The 23956-nt window shown below is 65.3% G+C and overlaps 7 protein-coding genes across 11 annotated transcripts in view; 1 reads left to right on the top strand and 6 right to left on the bottom strand.

Annotated features, from left to right (window-relative positions):
- Positions 1–1479, bottom strand: part of MPP2 (membrane palmitoylated protein 2) — a 7748-nt gene extending 6269 nt beyond the window's left edge. Inside the window, exon 1 of one of the 3 annotated variants that reach the window (XM_042016102.1) lies at positions 1377–1479. In XM_042016102.1, coding sequence (XP_041872036.1) covers positions 1377–1407 — 31 coding nt within the window. In that variant the 5' untranslated portion in view covers positions 1408–1479. Of the gene's footprint in view, positions 1–905; positions 1011–1376 lie in introns of those variants that run through there. The other 2 variants (XM_042016185.1, XM_042016281.1) reach the window with 2 other exon arrangements.
- A 330-nt stretch (positions 1480–1809) lies between these two features.
- LOC121658934 (pancreatic hormone-like) lies at positions 1810–2716 on the bottom strand. The gene is made up of 3 exons (XM_042016550.1): positions 2512–2716; positions 2179–2249; positions 1810–1938 (listed from the first exon to the last, which is right to left on the bottom strand). The coding sequence occupies exons 1-2, from the start codon at positions 2688–2690 to the stop codon at positions 2186–2188; spliced, it is 243 nt and encodes an 80-aa protein (XP_041872484.1). The 5' UTR covers positions 2691–2716; the 3' UTR covers positions 1810–1938; positions 2179–2185.
- Positions 2717–4312: 1596 nt separating this feature from the next.
- LOC121658654 (peptide YY-like) lies at positions 4313–5695 on the bottom strand. The gene is made up of 4 exons (XM_042015845.1): positions 5639–5695; positions 4983–5161; positions 4727–4798; positions 4313–4570 (listed from the first exon to the last, which is right to left on the bottom strand). Exons 2-4 carry the CDS (start codon positions 5159–5161, stop codon positions 4543–4545), a joined length of 279 nt encoding a protein of 92 aa, XP_041871779.1. The 5' UTR covers positions 5639–5695; the 3' UTR covers positions 4313–4542.
- Positions 5696–8225: 2530 nt separating this feature from the next.
- Positions 8226–10978, bottom strand: TMEM101 (transmembrane protein 101). Of its 3 annotated transcripts, none has more exons than XM_042015606.1 (4): positions 10949–10978; positions 9510–9690; positions 9280–9426; positions 8226–8802 (listed from the first exon to the last, which is right to left on the bottom strand). In XM_042015606.1, the coding sequence occupies exons 2-4, from the start codon at positions 9651–9653 to the stop codon at positions 8494–8496; spliced, it is 600 nt and encodes a 199-aa protein (XP_041871540.1). In that variant the 5' UTR covers positions 9654–9690; positions 10949–10978; the 3' UTR covers positions 8226–8493. The 3 variants fall into 3 exon arrangements, with proteins under 3 accessions (XP_041871540.1, XP_041871453.1, XP_041871360.1); XM_042015519.1 differs by lacking the exon at positions 10949–10978 and adding an exon at positions 10748–10861; XM_042015426.1 differs by lacking the exon at positions 10949–10978 and adding an exon at positions 10368–10532.
- Positions 10979–11621: 643 nt separating this feature from the next.
- LSM12 (LSM12 homolog) lies at positions 11622–17987 on the bottom strand. Its single transcript, XM_042015725.1, has 5 exons — positions 17802–17987; positions 15869–16002; positions 12872–12981; positions 12409–12535; positions 11622–12076 (listed from the first exon to the last, which is right to left on the bottom strand). The coding sequence occupies exons 1-5, from the start codon at positions 17920–17922 to the stop codon at positions 11984–11986; spliced, it is 585 nt and encodes a 194-aa protein (XP_041871659.1). The 5' UTR covers positions 17923–17987; the 3' UTR covers positions 11622–11983.
- Positions 17988–18089: 102 nt separating this feature from the next.
- G6PC3 (glucose-6-phosphatase catalytic subunit 3) lies at positions 18090–21976 on the top strand. The gene is made up of 7 exons (XM_042015307.1): positions 18090–18199; positions 18831–19057; positions 19384–19490; positions 19670–19760; positions 20171–20289; positions 20377–20518; positions 20838–21976. Exons 1-7 carry the CDS (start codon positions 18182–18184, stop codon positions 21187–21189), a joined length of 1056 nt encoding a protein of 351 aa, XP_041871241.1. The 5' UTR covers positions 18090–18181; the 3' UTR covers positions 21190–21976.
- A 1547-nt stretch (positions 21977–23523) lies between these two features.
- HDAC5 (histone deacetylase 5) overlaps positions 23524–23956 on the bottom strand; it is a gene marked incomplete at its 5' end in the record, with an annotated part of 4248 nt that continues 3815 nt past the window's right edge. The window contains one exon of the mRNA XM_042048575.1: positions 23524–23655. Within this exon, the coding sequence (XP_041904509.1) occupies positions 23616–23655 (40 nt within the window). The remainder of the gene's footprint in view (positions 23656–23956) is intronic.

Raw genomic sequence — 23956 nt, 5'->3', positions numbered from 1 at the left:
GGGGAGCGATGCAATGGGGGGGCGATGAGGGGCACGATGGGGGGGGCGATGCAATTGAGGGGGGCCGCATCCGGGGCCGCGGGGGCGGGAGCGGCTGCGCGGCTGCGCTGCAATGGCGGGGGACGATCGCGATGAGGCCGGGGGGGCGGAGGGGGGGACATCCATCAGCCCCCCCATCTGAGGGGGGGCCAGAGCATCACCCGAACCCCCCCAAGCCCATCTCCCTCCGCCCATCCCATCCCCACCGCATCCCCGCCCCACGCCGCCCCCCGAGCGGCATCACCCCCCGCGTGGCATCACCCCGGCCCCTCGCAGCCCCCCCGTACCTGGGGGTGTCGGGGGGTCGCGGGCGGGGGCCGGGGCGGGCGGCGGGGACCCTCGGCCGGGGCGGCTCATGGCTGCGGGGCCGGGCTCCCCCGCCCCAGATCCGGGTACCGCCGCCCCCCCCCGCAACCCCCCGGCCCCGCGTGGGGCCCCCACCCGCGCCGGCCCCGCGCCCCCCGCCTTGCACACGCGTGTGCACCGGGCACGCTCCGGCCGCTTTGCGCACCCGGCGGCGGGGAGGGGGCCGGGGGGGCCGCGGCGCGAGCTCACACGCGCGGGCACGGCTCGTGCACGCGCATCTCCCGCGTGTGCACGCGCACACGAGCACCCACGCGTGCAAACCACCTGAGCACGCGAGCGCGCGAGCGCGGACCCGCGCATCCCCCCCCCCAACAGCGCTGCGCGCCCGCTCGGCGCACACGCGTGTGCGCGCCCAGGCTGACAGGCGCGCCCCCGTGCACGCGCGCCCCCGTGGGCGCCCACGCGCGTCCCCACGCGCGCTCCCGCTCGTGTGCAAACCCGCGGGCGCGCTCCCCGCGGCCCCCGCCCCGCGCGTGCGCTGCCCCCCCGTGCCCGCTCACCCGCGCTTGCACACCCGTGCTTGCACACCCACCCCGCTCACGGGTGGGACCCCCCCGCAGCGTCCCGCGGCGTGGGGAGGGGGCCGGCGGGGGCTCGGCCCCTTTAAGGGGGCGGTGGGGCGGGGGGGGCGGGAGCGCGGATTTAAAGGGGCCGCCCGGCGTCCGTGTGCAAGGCACGCGCACCCGCAGCTGCAGCCCCGCACACGGACCCGCACACCCACACGCGCCCGCACCCACGCACACGGACGGACACGCGCAGGCGGCCGCCCACTCGCGCAGCGCCCACCCCCGCAGGAGCGAGCCCCCCCTTGCACACGCGTGTGCCAGGCCTGGGTGTGCCCCGTGCCCACGCGCGTGCCCGCCCGGCGCCCACAGCCCCGCGCTCTCGCTCCCTGTGCCCCCCGCCGCCCCTGCACGGGGGGTGTTCGCAGGCGCGTGTGCGCGTGCAAGCCCCGCCCGGTGCACACTCACCCGTGACAGAGGCGGGGGCGGCCGCCGGCATCGCGGCGGAGCTGCGGGACACGCGCGACTGGCACCGACCGGACGGGGCCAGGGACGGGGACGGCCGCGTAGGCGTGTCCACAGTGCCAGCACCCCCAGTATCCCCAGCAGCGCCACTCGGTGTCCCCAGAGTCCCCAGTCACAGCACCCTCAGTGTCCCCAGCACAGCCAGCACCGGCGCCCCCGACATTCTCAGTGCCCAGTGTCCCCAGTGTCCCCAGTTCCAGTGTCCCGTGGCCCCAGCACCCCCAGGGCCACCAGCAACCCCTCTGTCCCCAACATCACCACGGTCCCCAGACTCAGGGTCCACAACACCCCCAGTGCCCCCAGTACTCCCGGTGCCCCCCAGCCCCAGCGTCCCCAGTGTCCCCGAGCAGGCAGAGGCAGGACAGGCGGTGGCTGCATGGGGGGTTTATTGCTGAGGGGGTCTGTTCCGGCCCCACGGTGCCGGCTCTGGGGGGTCCGGGGGTGCAGCAGGGGCGGGAGGATGCAGCCCCCGGGCTCCTTCACCCACTCGGCCCTGGCGGTGTCCCTGCAACAAAAGCGGGGGGGTCACACAGGATCCCCCAGCCCCGTGTCCCCTTCCCCACAGAGCACCCCCCGGACCCCCCCCGGTCCCATGTCCCCCAACCTGCACCCTGTAGGGCCTCCCCCTGAATTCCCCCAGCCCCGTGCACCGTCCAGAGCTCCCCTTCCCCCCAGGTTGTCCCCGATGGCGACACTGAGGCCGGGGGGAGCACGCAGGGGGTCCCCACACCCCCCAATCCCTTACCTGGGGCTCAGCACCCCGGGGCGCCGAGGGGCTCCTCGCCCAGCGCTCGCCCGCCCTCCCGCTTCCCGTACCTGCAACGGGGACACGTTATGGGGGCAGCGGCACGGGGCGCGCGGTGTGACAGAGGGACACGATGGGGAGTGTGTCGCGATAGGGAGCGTCCCATGATGGGGAGGGCATTGAGACGGGGAGCGTGTCACGAAGGGAAGCACATCATGGTGGGAGCACGTCGGGATGGGGAGCCCATCACGATGGGCAGAGCAGCATGTTGTGACAGGGAGCATGTCGCGATAGGGAGCACATCAGGACCGCCAGCCCCGGGGCCCCGCTCACCGCGGGCGGGTGACCACATTCAGGTACTGCTGCAGGTCGTTGTAGAAGCGCAGCAGATCCTCCACGGGCGCGTCGTCCCCGGGGTACGCGGGCTGCGCCGGGGCCGCGCGGGGCCGCAGCGGCAGCAGCGCCACCAGAGCGCAGGCCACCAACAGCAGCGGCGGCCAGCGCGGGGCCATGGCTGCGACAGCGACACGGGGGTCACACACGGATGGGAACAGCACGGGGTGCGCTCGCACACGCGTCACACACACCTGCGCACACCTGTGCACTCACACCTGTACACAGCTGCGCGCCCCCGTGTGCACACCCCGTGTCCCACCCCTGCACACCTCCAGCCTTGCACGAGCAACTGCACACGCGTTTCACACGCACAATCACGCCGCTGTCCCCTGCACACCCCGTTTGTTACACACCCGTTTGTCACACGCCCGTTTGTCACATGCCCGTTTGTCACACGCCCGCTCTCTGCTCACACCCCCCTCAGCTCCCTGTCCCCTCTCACCTTCTTCCTCGGGCAGGGACACGGGGACACGGAGAGACGAGCGGACGCTGCCTGACACTCGGGGTCCTTGGTGCCACTGCTGCCACGGCCGTGCTGGCCCTTATATCCCCTTGTCCCCCCGCTGATGTCACCCTGCCACGCAGCACCTGTGGCCAGGTGCCCACTCGGACGGGGAGGGGGGGACAGGGGCCATCGTGGGGGGTGACAGGGACAGCTGGCCCCTACACAGCTCTGGTTAATGTTTGACCCCGCGCTGAGGGGGCTCCCGGAGGGGACAGGACATGGACACGGGTGTTCGGCCCCACAGAGGGACAGAGGGACAGGTGTGGGGACAGAGGGACTGGAGGGGGACACTCAGGGGGGCTGGCGGGGTGTAAGGGTGGCAGGAGCGGACAGAGGGGTGGGGAGTGGGACAGGGGGACAGTGGAAGGGCAGACAGAGGGATGGGGGAATCGGGGGGGAATCGGGAGGCAATGTTAGGGTGAGGGACAGGGGGCTACAGCCACCCCCGACAGCGGCCGTGGGGACAGAGCCATCCCCGGACTCCCACCATGGCCAGGTGGGGTGGGGGGGCAGAGGGACACGGGACCCCCAGCCCTGGCACAGCCCCCAACGGCCACGGTCCTCACACGGGGGGGGCCCCACGGGGATGTCCAGTGGACCCCAGTAACCCGTGCACCCGCACCCAGCGCACCCCAGCCCCCCCACGAATGTCCACCCCGCTGTGCTGCAGCCCCGTCACAGCCCCCCCAGCACCCTCTGCACCCCGACATCCATCAATGGTGGATCCCCCCGCCGGTGCCCCCCATTACCCAACACCCAGTGCACCCCAGTATCCAACCCCAGTGTGCCTCAGCCCTCAGCTCACCCCACTCCCACCCTTCTCTCCACACCCCCTCCTCCAAAATTTCCATCCCTCACCCCCTTCCACTCTATTCCCCTCCTTTCACCCCCCCATCCCCCCCCCCCCTCCCTGCCCCCCCTCCCTGCACCCCAGCATCTCCTGTGCCTCGTTCGTCCCACCCCTCCTGCACCCCCCCCTGCACCCCTCCTGCACGTCTCCATCCCTCCCACATCCTCCCCTGCGCCTCTCAATTCCTCCCGCATCCCTCCTGCACCCCTCCATCCTCCCCTGCACCCCTCCATTCCCCCTCCATCCTCCCCTGCACCCCTCCGTCTCCCCTCCATCCCCTCTCCATCTCCCTCCACCCCTCCATCCCTCCCGCACCCCCCGGCCCCGCTCCAGGCCCCCCTGCGCCCCCCGCACACACAGCGCGGACCCGGCCGTGCCCACGATCGTGCTCTTTATTGTCGCTGCGGGGCCGTGCAGGGACCACGCGGGACCCCCCCGACAGCGGTGGGGACGGGACGGGGTCGGGGCCCCCCCCCGACAGCGGGATGCCCCCGAGCCGGGTTCTGGGGGTCCCCGGCCCTCCAGCGGGGGGTCCCGCGCTGGCCCTGGATCCCCTGGGGGGACCTGGAGAGATGGGGAGGATTTGGGGGACAGGGGGGGCTGGGCGGGGCGGTCACCACGAGGAGTCGTCATCTCCGTACCTGCGGGAAGAGCCGGTGTGAGCAAAGGTCCCAAACCTCCCTGCGACCCCAAACAACCCCGGGACCTCCACCCCGGGGTGCGGGCGAGGGTGCAGCCCCTGTCTCTGCCCGCGGGGCGGTGGAGACGGGGACGGGGACAGCGACGGGGACACTCACCGTGACCTGTCACTGCCGGCCCCCAGGAGCAGCTCGGTCACCGCGGCGCCGGGGCTGGAGCGTTTCCCGTACCTGCGGGACGCGGGGCACGCGCGTGAGCAACGGGGACCCCGCGGGAGCGCGCGCGGGGGCGCGAAGGGGACCCCACGGGCGGGGCAGGGGAGCCCAGGGGTGCGCGGGGACAGGGACAGGGACAGGGACGGGGACAGGGACGGGCGGGCCAAGGGGACGCGTGTCCGCACCCACCCGCGCTCACCTCTGCCGCGTGACCAGGTTGATGTAGTGGCGCAGGGCCGAGAAGTACCGGGCCATCTCCTCGGGGGACGCGTCGTCCCCGGGGCTCTCGGGTTTCGGGGGGTACGCGGCCGCCAGGCACAGCAGGGCACAGAGGGACACGGCCACCAGCGCGCGCCACGGCCGCGGGGACGTCGCCATCTGAGGCGAACGGGGGCGAGGGGCGGCTGAGGCTGCGGGTGGGGCACCCCCATCGCCCCCGGGTGCCCCCATCACCCTGGGGTGCCCTTATCACCCTCGGGACCCCCCCCCGACTCCGCTCTGCCCCCCACCATACCCCAGGAGCCCATTCCTTGTGGGAATGTCACACCCCCAGAACACCCCCAACTCCCTAAGGGTTTGTTTCATCCCCCACCCGGGACCCCAGCCCCACTCAAGGGACATCTTCACCCCCGGGACCCCCCTCCCCCGTATCCCGCGGGGTCGTCTCCCTCCCAGAGACACCCCCCAGTGTCCCCCAGGCAGCTGTCCCACCCCAAAGGACCCCAGAGACCCACGTGCACCCAAAGGGACACCTCCCCTCCAGGGACCCCACATGTCCCCAAGGTGATTGTCCCTCCTGGGGTCCCGACCTCCCCTCGGGACCCCCCGGGACCCCAGCCCCGTCCCTGCACTCACGATGGCAGAGGCAGAGGTGACAGGTAGGGCCTGGCAGTGGGGTGACAGTGCCGGGGACACGGCGGCTCCTGCACCCGCCGGGGTTTTATAGCCTGAGGGGGGTTGGTGGCTCCTCCCTCACGCGTGACCGACCCACGGGCACGCAGGACCCTGCGGCCCCCCCGCCAGGGCCAGGGGACACGTGCCAGCACCTTGTCACTGTCCCCCAGCACAGTCCCCAGACTGGGGCACTGAGGGGCTGGGGAGGACAGAGCATGGGGGGCACGGGTGGGACACACGGACACGGGGACACGCGTGTGGCCACAGGACACGGACATGGCAATGCCAGACGGGCACGGGACACGGGCAGGGATGTGACATGTCACCATGGCACACAGAGAAGGTGAGACACATGAATATGGCACACGACAGCTGTGACAGGCAGCCAGGGCACAGGGACATGGATGTGACACACAACCGCAGTGCACGGAGACAGGACACGGATGTCACACGCGGCCATGGCACAGGGACGCAGGACATGGACATGGATGTCACACGTGGCCATGGCACAGGGACACAGGACATGGACACGGATGTCACACGCGGCCACGGCACACATACCTGGCCCTGAGACAGCCTGGGGATGTGACAGTGGGACACAGGGACATCAGCCACACACAGGGACACAAACATGGCACGTGGGACAAGACCCACGGCACTGGCACAAGCCACCCACGGGGGACAGCGGAGGGAACAGACACACGCACAGCACCGGCTGCCTCAGTTTCCCCAGACCGGGCACGAAGCCGCCACCACAGCCCTGTCACCGCAGCCCCCGCCACCGCCATCGACCGCTGTCACCACCCCCAGGACGGATGAGGTGCCCTTTCCAGCCCCCCGTGCGGGGACATTGATCCCTTATGGATTTACCATTAAGGAGCAATCACCGGCTCCGGGGGAAACTGAGGCACGGAGAGACGCGGCAGGGACGTGCCCGCCGGGCAGGGGCCCCCAAAGCCACCGTGGGGGTGCTGGGATGGGGAGAGGTGGCAGAAGAGGGTCCCCAAAAACGCCGGGATGGCCCCACCCAGATGCAGCCGCCTCTCCGGCCAGTGGGGTGGAGGGGCTTGGCTGGAGGGGACACGGCTCGTGGGGACACCACAGGGTGCCACCAGCCCGGCTGGAGGCCACACGCTTCGGCCGGAGGGGACACGGGAGGGTGCCGGCCCCGGCCGGAGGGGACGCGCTCCCCACTCCTGCCCCGGTTGTCACCCCGGCGAGCGGCGGCGGGGACACGGCTGGTGGCAGTGGGGGACGGGCTGTCCCCCGTGGCGTGGCCGCGCGGTGACACCGCCGGGGTGCGGGGGCACGGGCGGGGGGTCCCGGCCGAGCGGCGCCGGGCTCACGGCAGCCCCGGGAGGGGGGAGCAGTCCCCGCAGCCCCCCAGCCCAGAACCTTTCACGTCCCCGCGGTCGATGCGGGGCTGATGGGACCGAGGGGCTGCGGAGACCCCCCCGCGGGGCCTGACACGTGTCCGGGGAAACTGAGGCAGCGGGGCTGGATCCGGCCCCCCTTCCCCGGCACAGGAGCGCCCCGAGGGAGGATCTGCCCCATCCCGGGGCCCGGGGGGACGCCAGCGCAGTGACAATGCCACCGCGCTGTCACTGACGTTGTCACATCCATGGGGATCAGGGTGCGGGTGGCCCCCAGCGCCCCCCCCAGCGCCCGCGGGGACACTCGGGGAGGGGGGCCGGGAGATTTCTGCCCCATTTATCCGAGTGACAGCAAACAGACATTTTCCAAAGGTCACAGGATGGCTCTGCCGGCGGGGCGGGGCGGGGGCTGCGCCCCCGGGCAGAGGGGACACCCCGACGGGGACAGGGCAGGGGGTGTCCCCTGCGTGCCCCCAGCTCTCCCAGGGCAGTGAGGAGGAAGAGGAGGGTCTGGGGGTGATGGCGCGAGGCTGGAGCCGCCGGGGGGGTCCCGGGGGGTGAGGAGCCCCGGTGGCCCCCCCCGAGCAAACAGGGCTCTGCCGCCTGCCCGCGTTTTATGGCCCCGGTTCCGCCGGAGGCGCATTAGGGCCCCCCGCAGGAAGCCCCTTATCAGCCCTGTTTGCTTTTCCGGACGGGGCGGGGGGGACACGGACACCTGCCCAGCCCGGGGGGGAACACGGACACCTGCCCAGCGCAGGGACAGGATGGGGACAGTGAGGACACAGCCCACGGGGACCCTGGGGGCTGCCAGGCCCTCCCTGTGCCCCATCGGCCCCCCCCCGCCAGAACACCCACAGCCCCTCCACCAAGTCCCCAAAGTGGCTCCCCCTCGAGCAGTTCCCCCACAGCCCCTCCAACTCATGTCCCTCGCAAGAGCTGCCCCCCCCAAGTGGCTCCCCATGAAGGTCCCCCAAAACAGCTCCCCTGAAGCAGCCCCTCCAGCCCAAGCCCCCAAAGGAGCTCTGCCCTCCAAGGCCCCCCAAAGCATCTCCCCCTGAATCAGTTCCCTCCCCAAAGTGACTCCTCTGAAGCAGTTTCTCCCCCAAAAGCTGCAGCCCCTCACCCTGGCACCCAAAGCCGAGCCCTTCCAGGGTGAGACATTAAACATTCCTCAGTGCATCAGTAAAAATACATCTTTTTGGGGGGGGGAGCAGTGACACCCCTCAGCAGGGAGAGGGGCCCTGGCCACACAGTGGCCGCCCCCCCCCCGGCCGGGCCCCCCCCCCCGCCCCCACCAAAATTATCAAATATTTACAAAAGAGACAAAAAAAAAAAAAACAACCAAAAAAACCAAAAATCAACGAATAAATAGAGGCGCTCCTTAAAAAACCCCTCCCACCCCTTTCACCCCCGTTTCCCCCCGCTCATCCCACGCCTTCCCCCTCATCCATCGGTGGCCAGGATGACCACGGCCCCGAAGATGCCGACGTTTTGGCCGATGAGCTTCATCTGGTTCCAGAACTCGACGCGGCGCAGGGCGTGCCAGTAGCCCAGGTTGCCGTCGATGAGCAGGATGGCCAGGGGCAGCAGCACGGCCAGCACCTGCGCCGCCGTCCGCACGTAGTAGCCCGACAGGAAGGCCAGCGCCAGCAGCCCGTAGAGCAGGAACAGCAGCTGCAGGGCCAGCTCCCCTCCGAGCAGGTGGTCCAGGTAGGCCAGGCGGTCCTCGGTGCTGTGCTGCAGCGAGTAGGCCTGGGGGACAACGGGGGGGACAAGGGGGCACTGGGGATGCTGGCGGCAGGGCTGTGCTCCGGGGCGATGGGGACGGAGCGCGGTGGCACCGGTGCCCATGGCAGCACTCGTCCCACGTGTCTGCCCCAGGGACAACGGGGGACTGGAGTGCGGTGGCAGTGGTGGCACCGGGAGCACCCGCACAACGGCTCTGCCCCGCGGAGAATGGGGGACGCAGTGCGGTGGCAGTGGTGACATGGGTGACACTGGTGACATGGGTGGCACTGGTGGCAATCACCCGAGGACAACTGCTGCCCTGAGGCTTCTTCCCTGGGGCCAGCGTGGGGCTGGTGCGCAGTGGCACCGCCCTGAGGCTCCCACCGGGGACAATTTGGGGCACTGCAAGCACTGTCCCAAGGCTTCTCCCGCAGGGAGTTGTGTCCCCAGCCCACAGCACAGCAGCCTCTGGCTGTCCCGGCTGTCCCCCGGCCCCGTTACCTGGCAGATGAGGTAGATGCCCAGGAACACCTGTCCCGTGGACTGCAGGGAGCGGCTCCGCGGTTTCTGCCGGTACAGCTCCCCCGCGCCGCTGGCCAGGATCAGGAACCCGCCGATGATGGCGATGGTGCGCGAGTACATCCGCACCTGCGGGGTCAGCGGCACCGCCACCGTCACCATCGCCACCCTGCAGCCGCCAGGGCGGGGTCTGGGGGGTGAGGGGGTCTCACCTTGAGCCAGTCGCCGTAGTGGACGTGGCCCCCAACGTGGGCGGCGTAGGTGGCCACCGCCAGCTGCAGCGCGGCCCCCAGGGCGAACCAGCGCCGCTTGACCCCGAAGGACATGAAGCTGGCGCAGAGCACGGCCACGCCCATGTCCACGTACAGGTAGGGCACCGGGATGTCCGGCTTCCTGCGGGGACGGCAGCTCTGGCACCCCCAGACTCACCCCAGAGCCCCCAAATCCTCCCTCCGGTTATCGGGCAGCCACAGCCCTCACCTGGCCCCGCACAGCCCCTCTGTGGCCCCACTGCTGCTGCCCCCTTCCCAAGACCCCAGATCCCTCCTTCAGACCCCAGCGCTCCCAGTGTCTCCCCTCAGCCCCAGGCAGCCCCTCCGTGCCCCAACTCAGCCTCTGGCTGTCCCAGCCCCACTGAGGGTCCCCTGCACCCGGAGCAGCCCCACACTTGCCCAGGAGCGCCCCAGCTGCCCCACACTTCAGCAGCCTCCCAGGCCCCACAGCCACCTCCAGGCTCTCCCAGCCCCAGCCCCCCACAACCACCCCCAGACCCTCACGGCCCCACACCACCCCGGGCCTCCCCCAGGTCCTCACGGCCCCACACCAGCCTACGGACCCCTGACCCCCAGGGCTCTGCCCCAGACCCTCAAGGCCCCACATCCACCTCTGACCCTGCCGGCCCCACAACCACCCCCAGACTCTTACAGAGCCCCATCAGCCCCAGCCCCACACCACCCCTCGCAGCCCCGTACCAGCCCCGGGCCTCAGAACCACTTCCCGACCCTCCCAGGGCCCGGGCCCCCACCACCACTTGCAGGCCCCCCGCGCCGTCCCCCCCGCCGGGCGCGCACCGGCGAAGATCGGCGCGCTCCGCGCAGAGCAGGAGCCCGCTGAAGCAGTGCCAGAAGGGGAAGCGGGTGAGCAGGACGCCGCCGCCCGCCGTCAGCAGGCGCAGCGCCCGCCGCCTCCACCCGCGGCCCGCCGCCATTACCGGGACGTCCCGCCGGAAGTGCCGCGCCGGAAGCGCCGCCTCGCGCCCGGGGACCAATCAGCGCCGCCCACCGCCCCGCCACGGGGAAGCCACGCCCCCTCCCCAGCCACGCCCCCTCCCCGAGCCACGCCCCTTTAATTGAGGCACCCTCATTTACCCCAAAGCCGCGCCCCAACATCGCTGCAGGCCCCAAAACTCAAATATCGCTGCAGGCCCCAAAATTCAAATATCGCTGCCTGCCCCAACACTCAAATATCGCCGCCGACCCCAAAGCCGCGCCCCAAAATTCAAATATCGCCGCCCCAAAGCCGCGCCCCGCGCTGAAACACCGCGCCCGCCGAGCCCTCAGCCCGCCCCAGGCCCGGCCTTCTCCCTGAGCCCGCGCCCCTTTACCACTGAGGCCCCTCCAGCCCTAAACCACGCCTAATTAATTAAGCAAACCTTCATTGCAACAGCCGCGCCAGGCCCCGCCTCCCCGCTAAAGCCACGCCCCCACAGACCACGCCCTTTCATAATATATGCGCGCCTAAGCCCCGCCCCCGCCGCAAACCACGCCCCCTGCGCTGAGGCCACGCCCCCATTGAGCCCCCACAGACTCCGGTGATGGTTAAAAAAATTTCGGGTTTTTATTGTTTTTTGCTAAACAAGACTAAAAAATTTTCCTTTTTTTTTTCTTTTTTTTTTTTAAATATTTTTTTTTAATCTTTAACTTTCCTAAAGGCAGGGCTTGAATTGTTTTGAATTTGATCAGGTTTTTTTTTTTTTTCTTTAAAACAAAACAAAAAAAAAACCAAAAAACAATGAAAGGAAATGAAAACGGGAGGGGGTGGATCGTGGCAAAAATAATTTAAAAATTTCAAAACACAATTTAAAATTAAATGAGAAAGGGCAAAAAAATTAAAAACATAAAGGAAATGGGGGAAAACCCCAAATCCAGGTTCTGGCTGCTCCCAGGGGGGTGGTTAGAGGGATTTTTTGCCACGACCCTGCTAGAAGCAGACAAATATTTAAAGAACATTTTAATATATATTCATATATATATTTAAAGATAAGAAAAATAAGACTAATTCAAGCCTTGCCCTGTGCAAACAAAATTAAAACGAGACCACGCTGGTCACGAGGGTCCCAGGTTGGCCACCACAGTCAGCTCGTTAGCTTTATTTTCTGGGGGTTTTTTTGGGGAAGAGGGAGGCAGGAAGTGGGAGGAAAAGGAAAAGAAAAAACGCCAAAAAATAAAATTAACGGAGTCTGACCGGCTGGAGGGAGAAACCATGGCGGAGAAACAAAGTCTGTTAGTCAAGTAATGCGTGAGGAGCTTTAAATTATTCTCTTTTCTCATTTGTTTTAAAGTTTGGAATTGGTTGAGATTCCCCAAAAAAAAAAAAAAAAAAAAAAAAAAAGGAAATAAAAGTTGAAGGTGCCCCCGGCGGCGCCTCCGGGGAGGGGACGCGGGGACAGGGCGAGCCCAAGGTGGCCTCAGGACGACAGGGACGTGTCCTTCTGTGTCTGCTGTGCTTGTGAACGCTGCAGGACCTTCTGGCTTTCCACGTCCCGGAAGTGTTTCTCCACCTGCATGGGGAAAGAGGGGGATGGAGGGAGGAAAAGAAGGGTTTAGGGAAGAAACGGTGCCCAAGAGGAGCTGGAGAACCCCAGGATGGGCTGGAGGCCAAACACGGAGGGGTCCTGGGTGTCCCCAGGGATGTGACACCCTCCCAGCCTCCCCAGTGTCCCCAGCCCCTACGCACAGTTCTGAATACACGACTCAAAGAAGGGTGGGAAAGGGATCTGGAAAGGGAAGGGGATACCCAGGACAGGCTGGAGCCCACCCAAGGTGTGCTCCTGGGTGTCCCCAGGGATGTGCTGCCCTCCCAGCACGCCCAGTCTCCCCAGTCCGCACTCACTATTTTGCGTACGTGGCTCAGGGCGCTTCCCTCTTTGCCTTTACAGTTTTCCACCTGGTACGGAGGGGCAATGACGACTTCTTCCATCACAACTATGTTCTTCTCCTGCCATTTACAGTCTTTAATGCTGAGGGGAGTAAGAATGGGATCAGGGAATGCCACCTGGCCTGGGAAAGCCACCACCACCCCCGGCGTGGGCCTGTGTCCCACCAAGGGGGCAAAGAGCCACTCCAGTGTCCCACCAGAGAGGGGTGGGATGTGCCAGGGAGGGGCAGGGAGCAGGCAGGGAGCCATCCTCCCTCCCTGAGGATCCCATCCAGCACATCCCAGGACACATCAGAGCGCAGCATGGCAAACCCGAGGGAGCCAGCAATGGGAATCCCCCAAAAAAGGTGCGAGGGACCCCAAAAGAGAGCACAGGGATCCCGAGGTGGGGACTGGGGATCCCGAGGTGGGGACTTACGTCTTATGGATAGTCTGGAAGAGCTGCTGCCCCTCCAGAGAGACACCAGCACTAATTGCATACGCCTGGCTCATCTTCTCCTCCTTCTCCGTCCGCGCTTTGTTGGCAAGCTGAGAAAACACAGGGACAGGGAATTGGGCTGGGAGCAATGAGGGTACCCAGGGAACCCTTGGACACGGCTCTGCCACTCGTGATTCCAGCCTAAATTCCCCTTCTGAGGCACCCTCACCACTGCCAGGGTCTCCCAAAGATCTGGGGGATGGTGCTGCCATCTTTCCACACCCCCTGTCCCTTCTCCCTGGCCTTTTCCAAATTAATTCTGTCACTTAAGGTCCAAACCACCCCCACTACTCACTTTACTTGGGATGGAGATGGGGAAGAGGAGCCCAGAATACCCATCACACTGGGAGTAAACGCTCCACGCAGGAGTACGAGCAACTTTAGCCTGCAGCAGTTGATTTGTTCCCAAAAAATAACCAGAATTGGTTATCTGGGAGTCGCATCCGTGTGTGGGGAGGTGTGATTACACACAGGGTGCTGGAATAGAGATGGAAAACCCCGACCCTGGCATCCCCCATGTTGAATCCCATGGATGTGGGAGGAGAAGGATGCAGTGCCTGGAGGCAGCAGCCTTGAACCAGCTGCCTTTTCCCGGCTGGAGCTGCCGCAGTGGAGGAGACACATCAGCATCATCCCTCCTCTTCCTCCTCCTGGAGCCTCCTCATTCCTGGGAGTGCTCTCAGAGCTGGACCGGCTTCCTGGTGCTGCCTGAGGCGGGGGGGGGTCACCCCTTCCAAAGCCCCTCCAGGTACGGAAAGCCCGAGCTCGCACTGACTGGGGACACTTTGGTGCCTGTAAGGGACAGATGTCCCTATCCCAGCCATGCCGTGTCCCCTGCCCGTGCCCCGGGGAGCAGAGCCACTGCAGGAGCACTGGGATGCTCCCTGTGTGCTTCCCAGGGATCAAGGAATGCCTCAACAGGGACAGGAGCCTTCCTCGCCCTCACAGGCCACCCACCCCGTTCCATGTGGGAATCACTCTCTCCCTCCAAGACCACCAGTCAGGTTTCCAAACCAGGCACAATGTTCCACAGGAACTTCCCTGCACCCCACACCCCTCCCAGCCTTCCCTGGGTGCCACAGCCCCTCATCTGTCCGGGGGGGGCTGCTCCAAGGCTGGAGAACCGGGATCACAGCTGGGGGATGCCAAAGCATCCTCCCACCACACTGGGATGGGCTGGAACTGTGGGACAGGGCATTGGGAATCACCTCTGCCATGTCCTCCCTGAGCAGATCCCCTTCCCAGCCAGACCAGATCCCCCTTGCCCAGCCTGAGGTTTAGATCCCCTCTGTCCCAAGCCTCTCGCTTTCCCAAGCCTTGGGATGCTCCTCCAGCAGCTGCTGCATCCAGATTTGGGGACAGCCCTGAGAAGAGGCCACTGGGAGCAGACTGGAAACCCTGGAGAGGTGCCAGCACCAGCAGCATCCCAGCACTTCCATCGGGATCCATCCCTGTGCTCATCACCCCCCGCAGCAGGATGTGCTCTCCCTACCCATCCACGTTCCTGAGAGGAAATGGATCAGACGCGGCTCCAGCCTCCTGGATTCGAGCATTCCGAGGAATTCCAGCGTTCCCCGGCACACACCTTGTGCAGGCGGCATGAATGGATGAGTCACTTCCCTGCGCCCTCTGGATGAATGACGGAATTCACAGCACCAGGCAAGGAGAGACCGTGAGGGCCACCAAGGTTCATGCCAGGGCCACCAAGCCCAATGCGGAGGCCACCAAGGGCCATGCCAGTGTCCCCCAGTGCCAGGGTGGTCCCTCATCCCACACAGGCTGAGGAGGTCAAGGGGATCCCTCCAAAATCTGCCTGGAATGGCACTGCATGGCTGTGCCGAGGTCCTCGGGCCGGTGCCAGCCTCTTGGGACAGGTGCTGTTCCCAAGAGTCCCCAACTTTTTGGGTTCCCCGGAGCACCCCCAGCACTCCCACGTGCCCACACCTCCTCCTCCCAGTACAACCAGTACCAGCCATCCACATCCCAGCCTGCCTGCACATCCATGGGGAAGGGGATGTGGGATAGAGCCCCACAGAAGTCCCCTCCTGCCACTGGACTGGGGACACGGCCACTGTGTGGCCCCTTCCAACACGACTCCATCCATTATTTCCCCACACACCAAACCCACAATTACTTGGAGGCTGGAAAAGACAGAAGTGAGCACTGGAATTCCTGAGGGTTTCCCCCAGGCTGCGCTCCCAGCAATGTCACTCGCTGCAGTGACAGCCCACAGACACATCTTGGTGGCAGCTGTGTCATCTGAGACCTCTGACAACGCGTTAATCCATCGGGAAGGGACCCGGGGAGGGGACAGACACCCGGCTGGTGCCACCTGTGTGACACCAACCCCCGGGAGAGGTGTCCCCATGGGACAAGGAGGTGACAACTGAGCACCCTACAGCCAGACCCCACAGCTGGATTCACCCCAGCACAGAGGACTCGGGGCCACCTTCCCTTTCTTTCACATCACTGGGAATCAGCAGCAATCCCATTCCAGGATGGACGAAAAGCAGTTCCTCAAAATTCCATGAGTTCCACATCTTTACCCCTCCTGTCCACTCCACATCCAAGATGCCAAAATCTAGACCCAAAATGGCATCATCCAGACCCCAAACACCATCACCTACACCTAAACTACCAAAACCCAGGCTCCAAACCCCTCAAAATCCAAGCCCCAAAACAAGATCACCTTAGACCCCAAAATACCAAAACCCAGGCCCCCAAACACCAAAAGCCCAGACCCTAAACCCAACAAAATCCAGGCCCCAAAGCGCCAAAATCCCAAGCCCAAACTGCTAAAACCCAGACGCAAACCACCAAACCTCAGGCCCAGACTGGAACTCCGGGAAGCTGTGCTGGGAGCAGGCGAGCTCCAGCAGCGAATCCCGCTGGATCCCTGCAGGATTCCCGGTGGTCCCTGCGGGAGGGGGCTCTCACCTTGCTGACGTTGAGGGAGGCTAAAGGGGGAGGCGTTTCCGTGCGGTCGTTGATTATTTCCACTTCTGACACGTACTGTAAGTTTACGAGCAGGATGTCTGCGTGGTTGGGCTTGCCACTGGAAGAGGGGCATTCTGGAGGGGGGGATTAAGGAAAGCAAATCCAGAGGGAGGTATTTATAGGTGGGACACAGTCCGGGAGCAAACCAGGAGGAGGTTTGGGTTTGTGGGAGGTTTCTCTGCTGCCTTGTCCCTGTTTGGGATAATCAGCGATCCCAACAGAGCCACACATCTCGCCTTGGGCCTGATGGATGCTGATGCACTTTTCCTGACTCCAGATTGAGTTCTCCAGTCCTGGCCCACCAGCACCAGCCCATCACCACCACTGGTCTGAAGCAGCACCACCACTGCACCCCAAACTTGCACTTTTTCCACCAGAACTCTTTCCTCGTGCAGGCAGCAGCCTCCCGGGGAGCATTCCCTATTCTGGAAGGAAGGGAATTGCCAGGAGAGGCCTCCTCACCCTCATACAGACCGGGTTTGTTGTTGGTATTGCTGTTGTGAATGAGACAACACCCCCCAAAAAACCCCACCCCTTCCAGAGCTGACAGGGATTCCTGCACAATTCCTCTGCTCCCATGAGGATGGAGGGAGGGAGGGATGGATGGAGCAGGGAGCCCGGAATGCAGGGCCTCTTCCATGCCAACACCATCTCCTCCTGGAAGGGATCCTCGTGGAAGTCCCTGTTCCTCTCTCCCAGCCCTCCTGAGCCCAAGGTGGGGCCCATCCTAAAAAATGCTGCTCAGTGATGAGGAGAAAGCCAGGGATGCCGGGGGGATGAGCTGGAGCATCCCAGCTTTGGGAGGAAGAGCCAGACTTTGGGACAAGCCAGAAGGGAAGCGCTCAGCCCTCTCTGGGGCAGACAAGCAGCACCGAGCTGGGATTTTCCTGCTGCCTCTAGTGGGACCTGGGAGCTCCCCTGACTCCAACCACATCCCAGGCACTCAGGGGGGCTTTTCCTATTGTGTTTCCCAGAGCTCCAGCCACAAAACCCTCTCCCAGCTCCTCATTCCATGCAGAACCCAGCCCTGGGCCTCCAGAACTCCAACGCCAGCCCTGGGCTGAGCATTCACCTTCCCCCCTCTCCTGGCTCCCTCCACTGTTTTCCAACAGCACTTGGCTTTTCCCATTCCTTGCAGATTCCAAACAAAACCTTATCCACGTATATTCATACTGGGGGGGCCAGGGAACACCACACTGCCCCCACTCACCCCAATACACGGCTCCCCACCCCCAACCTTCCTACAGGGCACACCACACCCCCACTCACCCCACTACAGGGTTCCTCACTGTCCCCCCAAGAAAACCTCCAGGACACCACACTCCCCGCCATTCTCCCCAGTGCTGGGTGTTCTCTCTCCCCCAAAACCTCCCCCCAATATAGGGCCCCTCAATCCCCCCATTCACCCCAATACAAGGCTCCCCAATCCCCCCCAATACAAATCTCCTCACTCCCCCCAAAAACTCCCTATAGGACACCCCACATCCCATTCACCCAGTACAAAACCTCCCAACTCCCCCATTCACCCCAACACAGGGCTCCTCAGTCCCCCGTTCACCCGATTACAAGGCCCCCCGGTCCCGCCGGACGGAGCGCCCCCATCCCCCCCGCCCCCCCCAGACGAGGCGCCCCCAATCCTCCCAAACCTCCCTACCGGACTCCCCACTGCCCCCCTCCCTCGGGGGTCTCCCCGCTGCCCCTCAAACCCCTCCCTGTCGCCGCCCACCTCGATCCCCTCACACCCCCTCCCCTCCTTCCCCCCTTTTCCCCTCCCTCCCTCACGCCCCCCCCTCCCCATCGGGCGGGCCGCAGAGGCCCGAGCGGGCCGCGCCGGGGCCGGGACCAGCGCGGCGAGGCGCGGGCGGGTGGATACTGAGCGCCAGCATCTTGCTGGGGTAGTCGAAGGCGACGACCTCGCCCTGGAGGCGCTGCTCCTGGCAGGTGCGGCAGGACACCTGGCTGCCCACGCTGAAGTACTCGCCCGGCGCCGCCATCTTGTCCGCCCGCAGCGCCCGCGGCTCCGCTCGCCTCGGCCAGGCGCGGCGGGGGCGGGGCCGCGCGGCAGCGAGGGCGGGGATTGGCGCTCCGCCCCGCCGATCTGCTCCGCCCCGCGTCCTGATTGGCTGAGCCCAGCCCGGGCGCTGTTTGTCCCTCCCGCCCCGCCGTAGCGCGCCACGCCGCGGGCGGTGATGGGGAGTGTAGGCGGAAGAGGGCGCTGAGAGCGGCGGGAGGGAGTTTTGAGGGGTCCCCGGGATGAAGCCCCCCCCTCAGGTACCTCCCGCCGGTACCGGGGGGATGGGGAGTGCCACGGGGAGGTTTAAGGAGCGTCAGGGCGGCTCAGAGGCTGCTGGTGGGAATGGGGAGGCCGCGGGTCTGGTGTAGGGAGACCCCAGGGAGGCCTCGGGCCTGAGAGCTCAGGGAGGCCCAGAAGGACCCCAGGGAGGCCCAGGACCCGCTTTAGGGAGACCCCAGGGAAACGCCAAAGAATACCCAGGTTGGCTCCAGGGAAGACTCCAGGGAGACCCCAGGCCTTCTGCAGAATCACCACAGGGAGAGCCAGGGAAGCTTCCAAGGGGAAGCCCCAGGGAGGTGGTGGCTCTTCGGAGCATCACAGCTGCTCCAGCAAATCCCACACCAATCCCCCGGGATCCTGCCCTGGCCCCCATCCCAGAGCCACAGGTCTGCTCTGCTGGGACCCCCCCGGGCAGTAATTTGGGAGTCATTTGTGGGCAAACTTTGAGTGGTGAACAACTCCCTGAATCGGTGCCAAGGCACCCCTTGGGATCTGGCCACCTCCCACCCCTTCCCAATGAATTCCTAAGGATTCAGCCACCTCCTACCCCGTTCCCAAGGGATTCCCGAGGGGATCTGTGCCGGGGCTGATCTCCCTCCCGTGTCCCAGCCCAGCGCCATGGATGCCCTGCACGAGGCCGGGATCCGCGTGGCCGTGGCCCTGCAGGCCGGGCCGCCCTGGCTGGAGCAGTTCTGGCTCTTCCTGACCTCCCACTTGGATCCCAATTCCATCTACACCATCTGCTTCCCGCTGGCCCGCGGGCTGGATGACCACGTGTCCGTGATGGTTCTCTGGATCGCCCTCGTGGCCGAGTGGCTCAACGTGGTCCTCAAATGGTGAGGGGAGGACATGGGGGGGGCACTGGGACACTCCCTGGTCCCTGCCTGTGGAATTCCGGGCAGGGACTCCGTGCCTGTGGCATTCCGCAGGGTCACCCGAGCTGCCCCGAGCATCTGCCAGGAATTCCTGGCAGAGAAACGCCGCCGGGAGGCACCGGGACTGGCAGGGATCCTGCCCTCCTGCCCCGGCTTCATCCCTGGAAATCCCGGGATGAGCGGCAGGGATCCTGCCCTCCTGCTGCCACCTCCATGCCTGACTTCCGCCCTCCCGGCTCGCTGGGCTGTCTGTCTGTCCCACTGCTCCCTGCTTTCCGTGCCCGCAGGTTCCTGTTCGGGGAGCGCCCGTACTGGTGGATCCACGAGTCGGGGCTCTCCAGCCGGGAGCAGCTCCCGCTGCGCCAGTTCCCGGCCAGCTGCGAAACGGGCCCGGGTGAGTCACAGCCCCGGGATGCACAGGGAAGCACCCGGGAGCCCCATCCGTGTGGGAATGCTGGGCTGGAAGCGGGAAGAGCCGTTCCTGAGCAGCGGGGAAGGGCTGGGCTTGACATTCCCAGCTCTTACTGGGCTGGGACACGCTCCCCACAACCACCCCTGTGCTTCATCCCCCAGGGAGCCCCTCGGGCCACTGCATGATCCTGGGGGCGGCCCTGTGGCCGATTGTCACCGCGCTGACCAACGAAGTGTCCAGGTGCACCCGGCGGTGAGTCCGGACTGGGCAGCGCTGGGGAGCTTCCTGTGGGCAGAGGGGGTGGGATGTGGGGCCTTTCCTCTGTGGCAGAGCCCACGGGGAGCAGGCAGGATGAATCCCGGGCTTCACACTGTCCCTTGGAAGCTTCCAGAGCGCCTGTGGGAAGAGCGAGGTGGATATGGGACCCCTGCTCGGTGGGCAGCACCCACGGAGGGTGAACAGGATCCCTCCCCTCCCAGCAGGGCAGCTCCAGGGGGACACATCTCTCTCCTGGCAGCTCGGGAAATGGCTGTGAGACCCCCCCAAAAGCCCACCAGGACCTTTTCTTGCCTCCTTCAGCTGTGCTTTCCTCCTTCCCGCGGCCGGGTGGGATCAATCCCGCCCTGCCTGGCACCCCCGCGCTGACCCCCATTCCCTTCCAGCCGGGTGCTGAGGCTGATCCCATTCCTTGTCTACATCCTCTTACTGGTGGCCATGGGGCTCTCCCGGATCTTCGTCCTGGCCCACTTCCCCCACCAGGTGGTCACCGGCTCCCTGGCAGGTGAGGGGGGCACCCCAACTCCTTCCCCTTCCCTCGAGCTCCTTCCCAGTCCATCCCCGTGCCAACCCCGCCTGTCCCTGCTGCCAGGGATGGCTCTGGGCTGGGGACTGCAGCGCTGGCCCCCCAACTTCCTCAAGTACCGCTTCTTCCTGGCGGCGGCGCTGGGGCTGCTCCTGAGCGCGCTGGCCCTGCACGGGCTGGCCACGGCCGCGGGGCTCGACCTCGACTGGTGAGTGCCCGGGCACAGGGGGTCCCGGGGGGTCCCACGGGGAGAGGGGGGTCCCAGGGATCAGCCTTCCAGGGTGTCAGGAAGCTGACAGAGCTTTCAGAATGTCTGACCCCCAGGCTGGAGAGGGGTATCCCCAGGAATCTGCTCCCAGAGTGTTTTTTGGGGGTGGAGGGACTAACCCCAGGGATGTGTCCCCCAGGCTGTCAGGGTCCAGCTCCAGGGCTCTGCCCCCAGGCCGTCTGGGGAGGGGGCTGACCCCAGAGCTCTGCCCCCAGGCCGTTTCTGGGGGTGCACACCCCAAGCCCCGCGCTCCCCGCAGGTCGATCCGCCGCGCCGGTGCCCGGTGCTCGGACCCATCGTGGCTGCGGCCGGAGACGCGGCCCTGGGCCTCGCTGTGCCGGGTGGGCGGCAGCGCGCTGGGGCTGGCCCTGGCCGCCAGGCACCCCCTGAGCCGCCGCGCCGCCGAGGAGCTGCGGGGGCTGGAGCCGCCGCTGGGCAGCGCCGCGCTGGGGCTGCTGGCCCTGGACGTGCTGCACAAGCTGCCCAAGAGCGAGGACACGGCCCTGTGGTACCTGAACGTGGGCGCCCGCTACACCCTGGGGCCCGTGCTCGTGTGCTCCCTGCTGCCCCAGCTCATCCTCACCCTCCGGCGGCTCCGGGGAACCCCCTAGATCCGCCCCACATGCCGAGCAGGGGGCCCTGCTCTGGTCCCCAGTTCATCCTCACCTGTCCCGGGGACGCCCAAATTGAGTAGGGGGTTTCTGCTCTGTTCCCGGTTCGTTGTCGCACTCCTTTTCCCCAGGGACCCCGGAACTGAGTAGGGGGTCCCCACTCTTGTCCCAGTTATCCTCAGTTATCCCAGTTATGCCAGTTATCCTTCCCCAGGGATCCCCAAATTGAGTAGGGGGTTTCTGCTCTGTTCCCGGTTCGTTCTCGCACTCCTTTTCCCCAGGGACCCCAGGGACCCTGGAACTGAGTAGGGGGTCCCCACTCTTGTCCCAGTTATCCTCAGTTATCCCAGTTATCCTTCCCCAGAGATCCCCAAATTGAGTAGGGGGTTTCTGCTCTGTTCCCGGTTCACTGTCACACTTCTTTCCCCCGGGACCCCCAAACCGAGCAGTTGTCCCAGTTCATCCTCGCCCTCACCCGCCCCAGGGACCCGCTCCGGGTGAGGGGTCTCTGCCCGCCCTCCCCTGCTCCCGGGGGCTCCTCCTGAGCTGTGCCCGTTCCGGGGGGCTGAGCTGGGGGTGCCCCGTGCCCGGCGGCTCTGGGGACACAGCACAGGGACAATCCCGGCCCGGGGGGGACTCGCCGCCCCCCCCCCCCCCCCCCCCAGCGGCCCCCAGTTCTCCCCTCCCCTCTGCAGCAGGGTGGGGGCACGCCCCCAGCCGCGACCCCCTCGTACCTCGCTGTGGGTGGGGTCACCCCGTTTCGAACCAAATAAAGCACCAAAACCAACCCCGGCCCCGAGTCCTGCGGAGCGGGAGGGGGGGGACAGAGGGAACGGAGCCCCCCCAGCCCGGGGGGTGACAAAGGGGACCCGCCCTGGCCCCTCCCTGCGCCTCTTGCGGTGGGTGGGGAAACTGAGGCACGTGGGGACACGGCGGGGGAAAGGGGACAGGAGAAGGGACACAGGGGCACCACCGCCACCCCCCCGGGCCCCCCCAGAGGCAGCGGGCCCGGCGGGTATTGCCAGAAACAGTTTATTTATACAAGGACGAACATCGGTGACATCTTACAAAATACCGAACCGAGACCCAGAGCGAGCGTGAGCGGGACACGGACAGGACCGGGGGGACACGGGGGACACACGGGGGGCAGGGGGGACACCAGCCCAAAGCAAGCCGGGCACGCTGCCGGGGGGCCGGAGACCCTCCTCTCCATCGCCCCCCTCCCCCCAAAATCCAGAGGCGTTTCCCCCTCCTGGGGTGGGGAGGGGGATCCCCAGGGTTGGGGACACCACAGCAGGGACCCCGCTGTGATCCCCCCCTTCCTCACCCTAAACCAGGGTCCTTCCCCCCAGGAGAGGTGACAAGGACACCCTTTGCCCTCTGTCCTAATTTGGGACCGCCCCAAATTCCCCCCTGCCCCCGGAATAACTTAACCCACGACGCGCTGTCCCCGTCCCCCCCTCCGCCCCCCCATTAAAAAAATACTATTAAATAATCCATCTGTAATAAAATTATATCCCTTTTTTGGGAGGGGTTGGGTGGTTTTCTCTCTTTTAAAGCTAAAATCGCTCCGAGGCCCCTCCGGCTGGTGACAAACAGGAAAATAAAGTGGTTTTTCCTTTTTTTTTTTTTTTTTTTCTTTCCCCCTCTAAGGACAAATTTGATCCCAACAAAGGCGCCGGGGTGACAAAGGGATGGGAGAGTGGGGGACAGGGCTCGTCCCTTTGTCTCGTGTCCCCATCCCAAACGGGGAGGCCGAAGGGAAAAAAAAAACCCAAGAAAATTAAGAAAACCCAAAATGAAGGGAAATTAAGGCATTAAAAAAAAATCCTTACTTAAAGGCACGAATATTTCCCATCGCCTCCCCTGGGGAGGGACAGACGCCGGAGCCAGGGAGGGAACGAGGCGGGGGAGACACAAAAATAGGGGGAAATAAGGAAAAACCCCGAAAAAAAATATCTTGAGGAGCCCCGGGGGGGATCCGGGCAGTGCCGGGGGGACCTGATGGCCACGGGGGGGCCCCGGGGGGACGGGGGGGACAGGGGGTGCTGGTGGAACCGCTGCTGCACAAGAGACACGACCGCAAACACCGCGGGGAGCCGGGGGGCACAGGACGGGCGGGGGGATTTTTTTGTGTTTTTCTCCTCTTTTTAATAGAAAAAGAAAATATTTTCCTCTTTTTTCTGGTTTTCCTTTCGGTTTCTGCCTTTTTTCTTTTTTTTTGCCCTTTTTTTAGTGTTTTTTTTGTTGGTGTTTTGTTGGTTTTTTGTGGTTTTTTTGTTGGTTTTTTTGGTTGGTTTTGTTGTTTGTTTGTTGGTTTTTTTTTTCCTTTTACTGTGATTTTTTTTTTTTTTTTTAATGTGTGTGTGTGTGTGTTTTTCATCTCTTCCGGGTGTTCCTCGGTTTTTCCGGACGATCCGGGCGGGTCAGAGCGTGGGCTCAGCCTCCATCGGCTCCTCCGCCGGCCTGGGCAGGGGAGGGACACGCCAGTGTGGGGGGACACGTGAGGGACACCCCCCAGGACACGCCTGGAGCCGAGTGTGGGACACGTGTCCCCCCCCAGGGTCACACCCCGCTCCCTGCACCCCCCCAGGGTCACACCTGGCTCTGTGTCCCCCCCAGGGTCACACCCAGTGTCACACACCCCCCCCCCCGGCCCCCCCAGTGTCACACCCGGCTCCATGTCCCCCCAGGGTCCCCCCCAGGGTCACACCCAGGGTCACACCCCCCCCTCGTGTCCCCCCCAGTGTCACACCCAGCTCCATGT

The sequence above is a fragment of the Corvus kubaryi genome, unplaced genomic scaffold (genome assembly GCF_017639235.1).
Source record: "Corvus kubaryi isolate FWS band 111438036 unplaced genomic scaffold, C.kubaryi_AGA036_p1.0 123, whole genome shotgun sequence".
NCBI lineage: Eukaryota > Metazoa > Chordata > Aves > Passeriformes > Corvidae > Corvus > Corvus kubaryi.
The sequence above is the reverse complement of the archived record's forward strand: the minus strand, read 5'-3'. Positions and strand labels throughout refer to the sequence as shown.